The sequence below is a fragment of the Eucalyptus grandis genome, chromosome 5, assembly GCF_016545825.1.
Source record: "Eucalyptus grandis isolate ANBG69807.140 chromosome 5, ASM1654582v1, whole genome shotgun sequence".
Taxonomy (NCBI): Eukaryota; Viridiplantae; Streptophyta; class Magnoliopsida; order Myrtales; family Myrtaceae; genus Eucalyptus; species Eucalyptus grandis.
The window spans coordinates 7,616,275-7,632,425 of record NC_052616.1 but is presented as its reverse complement, the minus strand read 5'-3'; the positions used below and the strand labels follow the sequence as shown (position 1 = coordinate 7,632,425).

The window sequence follows — 16,151 nt, the reverse complement described above, 5'->3', positions numbered from 1 at the left end:
CAATCAAACAATCCACAAGAATTCCGATTATAAGGCCAAATCATTATGACACATTCTATTCCGTGTCACATAATTTTGTCACATAATTAGGTGCGGGTAAATCATGTCAGTGGTTCCATTTACACCCGATATTTACTCTCAACATTCTAATTCAATACCAGACTCAAGGCTCTAGAGGTGACCCTCCACGAAGTCTTGTTATCGTGCGGTACTTAGTTCTTGACTACAAATAACAATAGTATAAGGCACCATAGATAACTCACACGAAGTTTTGTTGCCTTTCACTACAAAAAGCAATAGCATAAGGCACTAGAGGTAACTCACACGAAATCTTGCTATCGTGTAGTACTTAATCATTTATTGCACTAGGCAATAGTATAAGACACTCGAGGCGACTCACACGAAGTTTCATTCTTGTGTAGCACTTAGCTCTTCACTATGCATGACAATATTGCAAGGTACTAGAGGTAATTCCCATGCGACTTAGGTTGCCATGTAACACTTAGCCCTTGATTACAATAAATAATGGTATAAGGCAGTAGATGTGACTCACACGAAGTCTCATCCTCGTGTAGCACTTAGTTCTTTACCAGCTCATAATTTATGGGGTTTCCTCAACACACCTTATGTCACCTCGACATTCAATAGTCACCTTACTATTACTATAAACTATCACATGATCATCAAGTATAAACTCTAGGAATGTCACAAACTAACCGTATCATCAAATATGCACAAATCTTCACTCAATTCATGCGGATGCCCATGTATTTACACATCCATTCACTTGATAAAATCAACACACATAAAATTAGACTACTTTTCGCATTTTGGATGAATAAGGCACGTGAACAGTGTGCATGAATAGTGTTTCATGAACAGTATTTTTCCAAAATTAAATAAATAATAAATTAAATCCACAAGTCGTTGAAAACACTAATTAAAGCAAGCAAAGCATCAAGAACCATCACAAAAGTAAAATCGATCCTAATTGGTAGAAACTGGGTCACTCACGCGTCTCCAAGTTTAAATCCAGAAACCTAATCGAAAGAGTTCGAAAATTCCCAAATTTTAGTATGTTGTAAAACACACATAAAATAAAAATTTTCATGAAGACACCTAAACCCAAATCCTTGTATATTCGGCCCAATAAATCACTCAATCCAGCATAAAAAACTGGGTCTGTTTCCAGAAAGTCTGTCTTCCAAAATCAGTTTGGTTCAAGGTCCAAAACATGTTCGTTTGGTCTGAAATTTGAGTATGTTAAAATAGAAGATGTGAAAAACAACTTTTTGTGAAGAAACTATTTTGAAATTCAAACTCTAAGAGTTAATAAAAATTCAAACTCTAAGAGATTTTGTTTGCAAATGATGGAACTGATATCTCATTCTTTTAAATCTCTTAAAAATCCTGAGTAAAATACATATTGTATATGATGATGTCTAAAAATTTCTCAAAAGACACTAACTTCAAATTCGCAACTCATTTCGATCTGCAAAAATGGCAAACGATGAAGGTCTAGAGATTAGAATTGCAGGAATTCCACTAGATTCGACTAATCTATCATCAATAGTGCTAATCTCACTAATTAGATTAACATTGATCCTTCTAAGACTAATATAACCATTATAGATTATCAGTAATCTATACTTAAGCTAATATAAACAATTCTTAAGCATAATTAACCTCCTAAGCAAGGTTTAGTGAGTAAACTCACCGGTTTAGCAGTCCGGTGAGTCCACGGCGACGACAACGCGGAGGCAGGCAACAAACCTCCTAGAGGCAATGCCAAGAGAGGTCCAAAAGTGACCTAAAATGAGCCACGAAGTTTCAGCTCTTGCTGGAACTTCGTTTGTCCAAGGCTGAACCGAGCAACTCCAGCGGCTGGAACGGCTGGAAACGGCGGAGACGGGTGGCTACGGGGCTAGGCGGTGTGCGGGGTTGAGCTGGCTAGCTTCCAAGCGGCCTAAGGGAGCTCGACGACACAGGAGGATGCCCAAATGCACATGGAATAGCAGCTGAACAGCTTGGACGCACGACAACAGCGATTGGTGCGGGGGAGCTCGGACGACTTCAGGCAGGGCTTGGCTAGCTTGCTACTCGTCTTGGCTGGTTCCTCTGGTTTTCTAGAGCTCTCAACACTTCAACAATGGAGAAAGTGAAGTTGAGGGAGGAAGAAATGGGACAACTCTTACTTGGAGGGTCTCTCTTGCTCTTCTTCTATCCCTTTGTCTCCTAGAAGAGGCCCCACCATGGATGGGCTAGCTTCCTCAGCCAAAAGCAGATGGCAAAGCTTCCTTGGGAAGCCTTGGAGATGGTTCAAAGGTTGAGGACATGGAGGGCTACGAATTTGAGTATTGCCCACTCAAATTAGATTCAATTCCCCACTAATTCTCCTTCAATTGAAATCAATCAGGTCCCCTAAAATTCCACCAAGATGTCTATGATCAAATTAACATTTTTCCTTGTCAATTCGTTCAACTCAAATCCCAAAAACATGACCAAAAGCGGCCCTCAAATTTTTCCGGTCCAAAATACCCTTTGAAAATTTGCCGAAAATCTCGATTTGCAGAAAAATCTTAGAAGATGAGTCGACGGTTCCAAAATGACTTGTAACATGACATAACTTTCAATTTTTGAAATCGGGTTCAAATTCGCGGTTAATTTCAATCTGACGTGATTTTAGCGTAATCTAACATACCGAGTAGTTTTTAGGATTTTTTAGCTCATTTGACTCGTGCTTGACTATTTCCAAGCCACAACGTACATCTTCGACACATTAGTGACTCTCGGTTATCGTGAATATTCCGAGATTTCAAATGTGGACACATGATACCAAAATGATAGAAAAATCGGTTTAGTGCCGATTGACAAGAATTTTGCAATTAGGTGGAATCACCTATACACTAATCACGTACCTTTGTCGAAACAACTTATCTCTGATCTCTAATTGATTTTTAACTGTGTTGTAATGGCCCTTGCAGATTAGCACGATCGAGTAGTTAATTCCTAGTTGAATTCTCAAGTTTATTACGTTTAGATTCTTTAATGGCTTTATCTGATAGGCTAGTTATCTCATGAGTGGCTAACTTAGAGAAAAGAACTATAGGTGCGTCGATGAAAACCCCAACTCATTCAATTGAAAACAGAATTGGAAAATCGGGATGTCACATGGACCCTCAAACACCGGTAAATAAATTAGTGTATTTCGAAACAAAAATTTGATCAAATAAGGTTCAATTTGTTTCACAGAAAATGTACGATTTGGAAAATATTTTCCTAAAAATAATTGTTTATATCATTTGAAATAATTAGTCCATGAACAACATTTTCATTACTAACAAAAATTTATATCCAAATATTTTTATGAACGATGAAGATGTTTTTTTCAATTCATTTTGGTAAGTAATACAAATAACTATTTTTAGGAAAATATTTTCTAAATCATTCATTTACCGCAAAACAAATGCACTCTAAGTATATCTAGTTCTTTCATCTAGTCCCATTTTTTCATGTGGCCCAACCAATTCCATTTTCAATCCATTTCTTTTAGCCCCATATTTTTATTACTTTAGAGTCAAAACAGAATAAAAATAACTAACGCCGACTTCAACTGAAAGTCATTTTTTATTTTGTACTTCATATAATAATATTTCGTGTGTATCATAAAGATACGAGATTTTGTAATTTGTAATTTTTTTAATAACTTCCTCACTGCGTGGGTTCCTTTCTAATATCATAACAATTCGAATGTTCCCTTGTCTATTTCGAAGACTAAAATTTACAGAAAACAAACTATACATGAGTAGTCGTTCGATTGAAACCGGGTCTAACTGGTGGCTCACGATGGTTAGACTGGCCCAACCTTGAGTCTGCGAATACAAGAGAATTGAGAGGGCCGGTTACAATGAAGTTTTGACTGTCTCCTCCACCCGATTTCAGCGAGACCGTCCGCTCGTGCAATTTCTCTCTGTGTTCGTGACATCGAAACCGGCCAAAAGAACAACGGAAGAGTAAAACGATGGAAGTCACGAATTTGCCAAGGAGTCGATGAGGGCCAAGGAGTGTGAAGAAGCTCAGCACCGTGCCGCACAAGCTCGTGTCGTCGCTGGAGCTCATTGCTCGTGCAAGCTACGTGCTTTAGCGTGACTTGTGATAGCTATGCGGATGCTACCTCTAGTCGTAAAGCTGCTCCTTATGCTGCTTCCAGTACTTGTTTTTGGTTTTATTTTATTGGGTATCACTTGAGATACGAATAGTATGTAGTGGTTGATTTGCTTCGTGAGAGTTTGCGTCTCTGACATCACTGCCTTGCTTGAATCGATGGATATTTCCATTTGGTCTCTGCTTAATTTTCCTAGCATGTAGCTTGAGTCATTAAGTGAAGTTTGTCAACAGGGTTCATTGTGTTTGTAGATGAGGGACGCGAAACCTTTGAGCTTGTTCCAGGCTTCCAGGACGTATTGATGGTGCATAGGCAGAAAAACGGCCGCTTGCCAGGCTTGGATGTTAGCGAAAAGTATGTTGGACTTGATGTCTCGGATTCAGGTAACAAGATTGGATCGCCCTCCAGGCATTGCCATTCATGAACATTGTATCATACTTTGGGAAGATGAATTGCAATATTATGTTTTTATCAATTCCTTTGCGTTTTTACCTCCACAGAAATTGAGCATCGGAATGCACTCCGGTGCATAGAACGTAAAGTTGTACATGGGCCAGTGACTTTGAGATTTCTATATGATTCTCAGTTACACTCAATGAATCAGATAACTGAGTTGTGGATGATATAAATCAAAGGATGATTGCATTTGATGATTGGTACAGATTTTTATCTTAATGATGTTAGTATGCGCTTCACTCTGTAGAGTTGGCATGTAAAAATCTGATTTGCAAAATGTGTATTATAAGTTCTAAATCTTATGTATGAAATACAATTGAATCTTAAACGTTTAATTGATCACATAAGATTTAAGACTTTTGGTGTACTTTTTCCCAATTTGATTTTTTACGAGAACTGTTCTTGTTATTTTGTATGCAGAAGGATGAAACTTAGAAGTCATGAATTTGCCGGAGCTTGTCCCTCTGGGGGAACTTTCTATTTTCTCTTTTGGGATCCTAGCCTTGTTGGGGTATACACAAATGTCACCAGTGAAATAGTCTTTGTTGTTGCCATAATTGCAGTATTCTGCTGTTGGGGTATTAGTCTTTGTTGTTGCCATAATTGCAGCATTCTGCTTAGGAAGAAGACAAATATTGACTTGATGGCGACTGTTCTTCAGAGTCTGGCGAGCTGCCTTTCAGCCTGCTTTTGTGTTAGTATCTCCATTTCTTGGAGGAATTGCTCCCGTGGGAATTACTGTTTGGATGCATCCTATAAGGAAGTTTTTCCAACCTAAGTGTTTGGGTTGACTGGAGAATTTTGTTTGTCGTACTTGGTCTGGCTCCCAACCATGAGTATCGTTGTGCGAAGGACCTCAACCATGAGTAATTTATCGGTGTTGGTTCTGCTTAAAGCTTGGTATTTGTTATTGCTTATTCCCTAAATTAGTATCTTTAATTTCTTGCCTCATTAGTTCGCATCTATAAGAGGGCTAGAATCATCGGACCTGGTTTCTCAATTAGATTAGACCTTAGGTTTTGGGGGTTGATTCCCTAAAAAGACTCTTAACATTAGGTCCAATCTCAATTCTGTCTTGAACCTTTTATGGTTTAAAAAAAGATCCCAACTTTAACTCTAGTGTCAAATTTGCCAATGCTTCCAAAAAATTGCCATTGGTTTCTTCAAGATTATTAGCATCGAGAGATTACTGCCATTGCATACAAAGGTGAGGGTGTTGATGAAAACACAAATTTTGATGATGAACTTTTAATTGGCCTTGATGTGGATAATCTTGAAGAATTTGTATTGATATTTGGATGTGTGGATGGATATGGGACTAAAGTGAAATTTAGGGATTTTTTTAGACAAAAAAATTCCGGGCATAAGTGAGATTGGACCTAAGGCTTTTTGGGGTTTCTTAGAGAGTTAGGCATGTTTTGGTCAATTATATTATTGTTTCTCAGTCTTGGGTCACAATATCCTTACCGATAAGTGTACATGAAGTAAATTTGCATTGTCTTGGAAATGTTTCTGCTTGGGGCCTAATGGGGTTCTCGTTTCCTTGTGTACATGCGGGTATCTAAATTCTCACTACTTGGATTTGTGGTCGGTTGCCCTCTCGACCAGTTTCGTAGTAGCAATCCTAACATGCGTTTCCTTTAAACCATTATTTTCTATAGCTTTTCTGACATGCTATTTATAAATTTCTTTAATCCTTTATGTTGTCTATAAGCAGGTTGTGTAAATGAAGGTTTTCATGGACAAGCTTTTTGAAATAGGAAAACTCGAGGGCGTTTGTTCTACATATTGGGAAGAAACCTTTACATCAAAGGCGCGACTTGTTTTCCTCTATCGAAATCTTAGCCTGATGTCCTTTTTTTTTTACTAAGGCATTATGTATTATGCACAGTAGTTAGCTCAATAAAGTGGTTCCATACCTTTCTTTGTTTCATCCAAATTTTTAAGGTCCGAATTGTGATGGTAGAAGCAACATCATGTACAGTAAATAAATTCTTGGATTTTGTAAGGCTTCATTTTTACATCCTCTACTATATGTCCCGCATCATTCAACGTGCTCGCAAAGCTACCAATTTGCCGATGCTTCTACTTATAAAGTTGTGCTGCTATACAATTTGATGGCCAGTTCCCTTGTAGAGACTCATTTCCATACTTTTCCCATTTGGGCTTCCAGCAATATAGTAGCTTGTTTTCTTGAGCGGTCCAATGACAGTCCCAATTGTTCCCATCTGGAAAGCTAAATGTTGACTCCTTTTCGCAGAAGTTTCCAAATCATTTAACTAATGATGAGGGGATAGTGCTCTCCGTTTATAGTAGGGTTGTCATAACCGAATTGAGAAAAACGAACCAAGCTGAAATTTCATGCATTTTCTATTCGGATTGAAAAAAAATAACTGTTCTTATTTTTTGGTTTAGATTATTTTAATTCGATTAGTTAACAGAAATCTCCCTTCTTTCTCACCTCTCTCAAAATTGCCACTGAAAGCCCTAATCTCCATCTCTCTTTTCCTCCGCCACAGTTTCCTTCTCCTCCACCGCCTTCTCCTCTCTCACCTCCAATAGCATCAGACTCGCGCTCAACCCCCTCTCCAGCGATTAAATTCCTCTCCTGCAAAACCTGCAACGGTGCAGCCGCGTTTGCCACTTCCCTCGGATCGCCTCCCGGAATCTGATATTCCGCGCTGTAGGGCCTGAATCCGAAGCTTCAGCCCGGCGATCTTGCCAAGGAGGACAGGTTCTGGGTTGGACCTGGTGGAGTGGTAGGTGAGGCCTTGGAGTGGGGAGGAGAGAGTCGCGTTCAAGAAGCAAGACGGAGAAGAAGACGACGACTAGAGAGAAATATATTTTGCGGAGAAAAAAAGAAATAAAAGAAAAAGAAAAAAAGAAGGAAAGAGAGTTTTCTTGATCCGTAAGGAAGTGAGTTTGAGCTTAAAAAAATTAAAAAAATTAAAAAATCCAAACCAAAACCCAACCATTGACATCATTAATTTTGTACACGTGGTGGGATTGTGCATACTCCCTTTGACTTTTGCATGATCCAGCAGCAGCGAAGACTTTAGTAAGGCTAGTTCCAGCCTTTGACCCGTTAAATCCCAGTCGTCACCTTCACCAAGCTCGCACTGGCCGCGAAGCCACCTCGATTCTTCCAGCTACCCTCCCTCCCTCACGTCTTGTCTCCATCGCATATGCATACGAACCCTCCACGCTCCTCCTCCGTCATCGAACGCTCTCGGTTTCCCCATTCTCCTTCGTGGGAATCGTGCTCTCGCTATATCTTTGGTTCTTAGTCTCGCCAAGCGATTGTGGTGTTGTCTTCAACCGGAATCGCGATCGGTTCCGGCCGGTTCTGTCTATTGGTTCTCTGTATTTAGCGATGGGGGAGGAACTTGCGCTCACGGGCCTGTTGAAGAAGGTGGCATCGGATTTCCCCGACAGGACAGCCGTCTCCACCTGCGGGGAGGTCGACCTGACGCATGCGCAGCTGCAGAAGCTTGTTGACCACACCGCCACGCTGCTTGCCGCCTCTGGTGTCGGTGCCGGTGACGTCGTCGCACTTGCTTTCCCCAACACTGTTGAGGTATGTTTGGATCATCTCGAGTCTGTCTGCGAGCACGGATAATGCTATTTAAATTCAAGAATGTAATATCTGGAAGATCACGGTGACGATATATTCCTCATGATGAGATTGATGACTTGTGAAAGATCGACTAGGAAATAGCTTGGAAAAAAAATGTTTCTTTGAGTTTTACAGTACTTTGAGAACAGAGCAACGGAAATGGTGTCGATTTCTACTGAAAAAATAGCATCTAAGGCATGAAATTTCTGTGAGCGCGTGGTGCGAATTGAACAAGAACAAATTGAATTGGGAAGAGCATGAAGAGCGTCTTCTGTCGTGTCCAAAGGTTTGTTTTTTGGGATGTACAAGCATCGATTCATCGCAAAACAAGTCGAAGCTTATCAAGGAGATGGATGGTTTTAATGAAATCAAAAGGCGACAAACTAGTTGTCGGCATATTCTGCAAATACATGTGTATTATCTCCATTCCGCGGGGACTAGCGTGATACTTTGCTGATTGGAAAATGTGTTTGTTTTGCAGTTTGTGATCCTGTTTCTGGCAGTAATCCGTTGTCGAGCCACGGCAGCTCCGCTCAACCCCATCTACACAGCTAAGGAGTTCGAGTTCTACCTTTCCTACTCTGGATCGAAGCTCCTATTGACACCACAAGAAGAAAACCAACGGGCTCAAGACGCTGCTTCCAAGCTTAACATCCCCCGCCTAACCGCCAAGCTTCACTCTGCCGATTCCAGAATCACTCTCTCTTCGACTGGCATAAAGCCGAGCCTTGTCTCAATGTCCAAAGTCGTGAACGATCCCTCGGATGTAGCTCTTTTGTTGCACACGTCCGGCACTGTGAGTCATCCCAAACGCTTGCTGCTTACTCAGCGCAATTTGGCTTCATCAGTTCAGAACATCAAGTGGGTGTACAAACTAACAGAGTCAGACTCTACCGTGATTGTGCTTCCATTGTTCCGTGTGCACGGCTTAGTTGCTGGACTATTGAGCTCTTTAGCTGCTGGAGCTGCCGTGGCCCTCCCAGCAGCTGTTAAGTTCTCGGCGCCCACATTTTGGGCAGATATGATTTCATACAATGCCACGTGGTACACAGCAGACGCTATATTCCACAAGAAAATCCTGAAGTGCCACCTCAGAAAGCAGGAGCCGGCTTACCCGAAGCTTCGATTCGTAACAAGCTGCAGCGCATCACCCGCGCCCTCTATCAGGGCTCGGCTCGAGGAGGCATTTGGTGCCCCTGTGCTCGAGGCTTATGCAATGACAGATGCTACTCACCTGATGGCTGCAAACCCCTTGCCCGAAGATGGCGAGCATAAGCCTGGGTCGGTTGGGAGACCCGTGGGGCAGGAGATGGCGATTTTGGACGAGCATGGGGCCATACAGGCGGCGGGTGCGAGTGGTGAAGTGTGTATAAAGGGACCGAACGTGACCGAGGAGAACGAAACCGAGACCGAGAGAGGTGGAGAAGAAGGCGACCATAGCTTGGAATTAACCATAGACATGGAGTTTGAAAAGTTTAGTGGACCGAAGAAGTTCTCCTATGAAGAGTTGATGATCGCCACTGCAGGTGGCAAGATTCTGGGAAAAGGAGGTTTTGGCGTCGTGTACGAAGGGCACTTAAGAGACGCTCGCACACAAGTCGCCGTGAAGATAATAAACTCTGATTCGCACCAAGGGATAAAAGAGTACAAATCCGAGGTGATGACGTTAGGCCAACTTAGGCACAGAAACTTAACGCCACTTACAGGCTATTGTCACGAGGCAAATAAATTTATCTTGGTTTACGAATTCATGAGAGAAGGTAGCTTGGAGGATCATCTGTTTAAAGGTAGATCCTTGTTGACGTGGGAAAGGAGGTACAACATCGCTCTAGGATTGGCCTCGGCAGTGTACTACTTGCATGAACAATGTGATCAATGTGTGATCCATAGGGATATCAAATCTAGCAATACCATGCTTGATGAAAAGTTCAACGCCAAATTGGGAGACTTCGGATTGGCTAGGCTAGTAGACCACGCTAGAGGGCCAAAAACAACTGAATTGATAGGAACACGGGGCTACGTGGCTCCGGAATACTATATATTTGGTAAGGCAAGTAAGGAAACCGATATCTACAGTTTTGGAGTCGTCCTTTTGGAAATAGGTTCCGGGAGAAGAGTCATCGACTCGAATCGAGACCCAATAGGTCTCGTAGAGTGGTTATGGAAGCAATATGGGCCCAAGAAGTTGGTCCATGCGGTGGACGAGAGGCTGGGCAAGGATTTTGACAAGAAACAAGCGGAGGCCTTGATGATTGCGGGGCTGTGGTGTGCTCATCCCATTGCTACTTCTCGGCCTTCGATTGAAGAGGCAATGGCCGTTTTGAACTTAAAGGCAAAGGCAAAGCTTCACAAACTCCCCTTGAAGATGCCACAGTCCCTACGCAGTATTGATCGGAAGGTCTCGCCTGGATGCTTGGGGTTTTGGGCAGATGCCTCACTTTGAGTGCAAGCAATGATGTCTCTTTTAATGTTAGCTATATGCCCTAAAGCAACCATGTAATAGTTATATGTTGGGGATTATTTAATTGTAAATAAGTTTTCATTCGTTCAATTTACATGAATGAGTCCATAATATCACTTATGATTGAATTTATTCTTAAGGTATTAAGAATATATGTGACGGGTTTACAGTTATGCTGAATCTTTAAATAGTTCCCGGTCTATGGATCATTGAGAGGATATTGATAATCCTGTTGAGACTGATGTGTTTTCAAGTTTCACCGTTCAATACTGGATATTTGAGGGGATGATGAGTCACAAGTCATTAGGTATAGTGATATTTGAACTAGAACACAGGTGCTTGTCTCAGACAAGTTCATTGAATGTGACATACATAGAATGATTGGTGACATGAAAGCTTTTAGCGGGGTCAATATCTGATTGTTCAAGCTTTAGTCAGGTGTAAGATCCTTATATCTGAGGCACAATGTTGACTTATATGTTGGATGACTATGGCTCACGAGTGCGCATATTGATGTTTTGTCGAACCCATCACACAACGGGATGAAGAAGATCCCGCTCATTGCTGTGGCCGAGCTGAGGTTGCCGGAACGTATGTACTCCATGTCACGCCCCGAACCCCGAGCGCGTGCCCATCTCTCTTTGGTCGATAAAATCTTGCGACTTCCCAGGACGAGTCGCCGGCCCATTGATTTTTAAGCACATGCGGAAGCGAAAATAAATCCCTTGACAATAATCATTTCGGGATAGAAAAGTAGGATATCAATTCATAAAAGCACACTTTTATAAATAACGAGATTCAGGCACAAAATGAGTTTAGTCGAAAGCCTACAAAAAGGTCGGCTCTCACAAGAGGTTGTCCTACGACATACTGATAGGACATATCCACCGATTCTCCATACTTCTCCTCCTCAGACTTCGAGACATTGGTCTTCCACGACCACCTTCTAAGGACCTAAAAATAGTTATTCAATAACCAGTGGGACAATGTTTCAGCAAGTCCACCGACTAAACCCCGATTAGGTGGGAAATACGCTTCAGGGCATTCTAGTCACACAACCACACAATTAGAACAAGGAACTTACCTCGCCTCAGTTCCTTCCTGCAGGTCAGCACAGTTCATACGCAATGCATATAATCAATGCACATAACAATCGGAACACCTCATCAATTCAATTAATCACAAGGAACCTGTTCCATGTCACACAATTTTGGTGTCATAATTAGGTGCATCAAACTCAACAATCATGCGTTCCAATTGTTAATTACACCTCTTAAGGGTACGGCCAACTCCAAAATTGGCGGTCTTCTGGCATTGCCAAGCGTTGTCTCACCTCCTTTGAGCATGGCAACGTCTCTCAATTAGACGGTTTCCCCGAAGGGGCGTAGGTCTAGAATCTACTACGACCCGAGTCCCAATGAATGGGTAACGTACGGCTTAACAGCCTAGGACGGTTTCTCTTAACCAACACATGACCAATCAATTTCGGCCCAGGACACTGTGCATTGCACTCAAATGTCTCAATTAAAATAGTGAACCTGGTCTATTTTCTTCGTATTAGAAATACACAGTAAAATAGTTGTGTTTGGGTACACAACTATTTTAAAACTGATATTCTCCAATTTAAAACCCCACTGGTTTATATAGAGTATAAAATTATTTTTGGTGTTAAAACCCGACACCCGAGATTTTCTGAATAAATATCGAAATTCATAATTTTTGGAATTGAATACTCAAATTTCCAATCAGTACTCAATTTGCACAAATTAACATCCAATTGCAGAAATTGAACACACCATTGCAATCAGCACGCAATTCCGGTCACCGGCTATCTTGGATTAATTTCCCAAAAATAATTAATAATTAAATAATTTCTGAAATTAATTAAATAAATCAATTTAAATACTAAAATGCCAACCTAGGCCAAAATCACTAAATTAAATACCAATATGGACCCGGAAAATTCCCGAACTCTTCTAGATAAATAACACATTTATCTAGGCCTCACTTAATCTAATCTAACCACCTAACATGCATAATTGCATAGTTAAATCACTAAATTAATCTAACTAACCACTTAATTCCTAATTAAATAAATCTAAGGACCCCTTAGACGTCATTAGCCTACTAAGAGGAGTTTAGTAAATAAACTCACCGGTTAATTGTGGAAACCAGTTCATTGCGACGACGGCGCGATGGTGGTTGAAATTCGAATTTTTGGCAGCATCGGTGAACACTCGGGCCGGGCCTAAAACAGGCCCAACAAATCTCAGCCCAAGCTGAGATTTGCTTTTGAATTGGACCGGGCTTGAAGCGGGCTGACTTCGCGGGCTTGGGCCTCAAAATTGCGGGCTTCGCTCTTGTTGGGCTTATTTGGATGGGCCGAAATCCAATGGGCCGAAGACACTTGCTGGACTTGAAGACTTCAACTGGGCTGAGAACAGGTTGGATGTGCTGCGGGCTTTGTTGCGGCTGATCCACGAGCTGAAAAAGACCGAAGCTGCTGGACGATTCGTGGGATGGCTTCGGTTGACGATGGAAGGGCTTCGACTTGGGGTTTTGACCGAAGAAGCTGGGACGTGTAGATTCGGTTGCTAGACAAATGGAAATAGTGGAGGCGTTGGTTTGCTCGGTCTTCAAACGGCGCTGGCGTGGAGTGGTAGGCAGCACGTGAAGAGATGGGAGCTCGGTGGTGATGTAGAACAATATGCAAATGCCTTTCTGGAAACAATGGAGCGTCATAAGAGCGGGCGGTCCCACAAATTAAAGAGGATTGTGTGATCTTCAAGATTGCAAAAGGGATTACAATATTTGATTCACGCGTTTCCCTTTATTTCAGATATTCTGGTTTATCTGAAATATTCTGGTTTATCAATATCGTTTCTTTAATTTGTTATTAGATTTTAGATTTTCTAGTTTATCAATATCTTTTCAAATTTGTTACTAGATTTAAGTTATTTTGTTATTTTCTAGATGGCGACCTTCTTATAAATAGGCGCCAAAGATATTGTAATCGGCACTTCATTATTCAAAATAAACACCATCTTTTGGAATTCTTTCCAAAGCATCGCTTTCTTTGCGTCATTTGGTATCAGAGCAGGTTTCTCCTGTGACGATGGCTAATAACATTAATGTCAATCTCCCCGTAGCTGAAGGCCGCAGAAACGAGCCTATTACACGGGATGAGTTCAACCAATTTGCGGAGCAAACCGAACGGAGGTTTCAAGAATTACTTGTCGCCATCCAGCGTTTGTCTACCAACCCCATACCCGGTGTTCTTCGGCTGAACATGATCGGGCAGCTCGCGACCCGGAAGTAGCTATGGAACGTGGGGGCAAATCCCGACGAGGCGACAAGCCTATGTCGAGGACTCGAAGGAGAAGAAGAGTTCTGGATCGGCCTATTCGTGGAGGCCATCGGAACCGGGGATATCGACGAGACCCCGAGCAATATCAACTTAAGGTTGACCTTCCGACCTTTAATGGCAATTTGAATATTGAAGACTTTTTGGATTGGCTTTGGGAAGTCGAAATTCTTTGATGCCATGGAGATTGAAGAGGATCGCCAAGTAAAATTGGTGGCATACAAATTGAAGGGCGGTGCCTCAGCGTGGTGGGAGCAAACGCAACTGACCCGACGTCGACAAGGAAAAGCTCCCATCCGAACATGGAATCGGATGAAGGAAATGTTGAAGGTTCGGTTCCTCCCAACCGATTATGAGCAATAATTATTTCAACAATTTCAAAATTGTAAGCAGCTAAGCCGATTAGTCCAAGCTTACACGGAGGAGTTTCTCTGACTTTCCGCCCGTAACAACCTGGCTGAGTCGGAGGCACAACAAACTGCGAGGTACATTAATGGTTTGCGACTTAATATTCAAGATCGTGTTTCGCTACATCGTTTGTTCTCTGTTGAGGATGCTCAAGAGATGGCCCGAAAGGTTGAGATGCAATTAGAGAGAACTAGCCCCATTAATCGGGCTAACAATTATTCCGCTCGAGGATTATCTGGAAAGGGGAGACAACTAGATGTTTCAGAATCCTCCAACCAGCAAACCAACACTATGAACCAAACTCCGGGAAGTAGTACTGGGGTGCGCAAGGAACCAGTCATCGCAAACAATCGTAACGCCAATCAGAGTGCCCAGAACCCATACGCTAAGCCACCACCAATCAAATGCTACAAGTGTAACGAAGTAGCACATCGTTCGAGTGATTGTCCACGGCGGAAGATGGCCAATGTTGTTGTGCACGACGATGACATTTACGAAGATGACTGGATTGATGAGGAAGAAGTGGAGGATGAGGAGGGCGAGCATGTCAATTGCGTTGTTAGGAGATGTTGCTCGCTCCGCGAAGAGAAGACACGCAGCGGAATAGTCTTTTTCGTGCCCGTTGTACCGTCAACGGCAAAGTTTGCGATGTCATCATCGATAGCGGAAGTTGTGAGAACATAGTGTCCAAGGCTTTGGTGGACCATCTACAACTAAAGACAGAGTTACATCCCTCCCTTATACAATCGGGTGGATTCGTAAAGGGGCCGAACTCAAGGTGACGCTTGGTATGTCATTTACCTATTTCAATTGGAAAGTCCTATAAGGACACCATAATTTGTGATGTAGTGGAGATGGATGCATGTCATGTCCTATTGGGGCGACCATGGCAATACGATGTTGATATCACTCATAGAGCTCGTGAGAACACATATTCTTTGTGTGGAAAAGACGAAAATTATTTTGAAGCCGATGAGTAACACTCCCGGGCCCCAAAGAAGCAAAGTGCAGGAATTATGCTAAACGTTCGTAAACGTGAGGGCATGTATATGATTGTGGAGAAAGGTAATCAAGAAGCCATTATTCCAATTCCGGTGGCTCTTCAACCCTTATTGAGGGCATTCAGCGATGTTATTCCGGAGGATCTACCTGTTGGATTACCACCCTTGAGGGATATCCAACATGAGATTGACTTTCTTCCAGGAGCGAGCCTCCCTAATTTGCCGCACTACCGGATGAATCCCGAAGGAGAACCAGATTTTGCAAGACCAAGTGGGAGAGCTGCTTCAAAAGGCTTCTTGCGCGAAAGCATGAGCCCTTATGCACCCGCACTCCTCACTCCGAAGAAAGATGGAAGCATGCGTATGTGCGTTGATAGCCGGGCAATTAATCGGATTACTGTCAAGTACCGATTCCTAATCCCTCGCTTGGATGACATGCTCGACCGGCTTGCGGGATCAAAGGTCTTTACAAAGATTGATCTACGTAGCGGATACCACCAAGTACGCATCTGCCCAGGCGATGAATGGAAAACAGCCTTTAAAACAAGTGAAGGTTTGTATGAATGGCTTGTCATGTCGTTTGGCCTCACGAACGCGCCTAGCACCTTCATGCGTTTGATGACTCAAGTTCTTAAACCTTTTATTGGCAAATTTGTGGTGGTCTACTTTGATGACATTCT

At 42.3% G+C, this 16,151-nt stretch overlaps 1 protein-coding gene across 1 annotated transcript; it reads left to right on the top strand.

Annotated features, from left to right (window-relative positions):
- The first annotated feature begins 7,824 nt into the window (after positions 1 to 7,824).
- Positions 7,825 to 10,720, top strand: LOC104443802 (oxalate--CoA ligase). The gene is made up of 2 exons (XM_010057328.3): positions 7,825 to 8,198; positions 8,719 to 10,720. Exons 1-2 carry the CDS (start codon positions 7,995 to 7,997, stop codon positions 10,678 to 10,680), a joined length of 2,166 nt encoding a protein of 721 aa, XP_010055630.2. The 5' UTR covers positions 7,825 to 7,994; the 3' UTR covers positions 10,681 to 10,720.
- Positions 10,721 to 16,151: the final 5,431 nt, after the last annotated feature.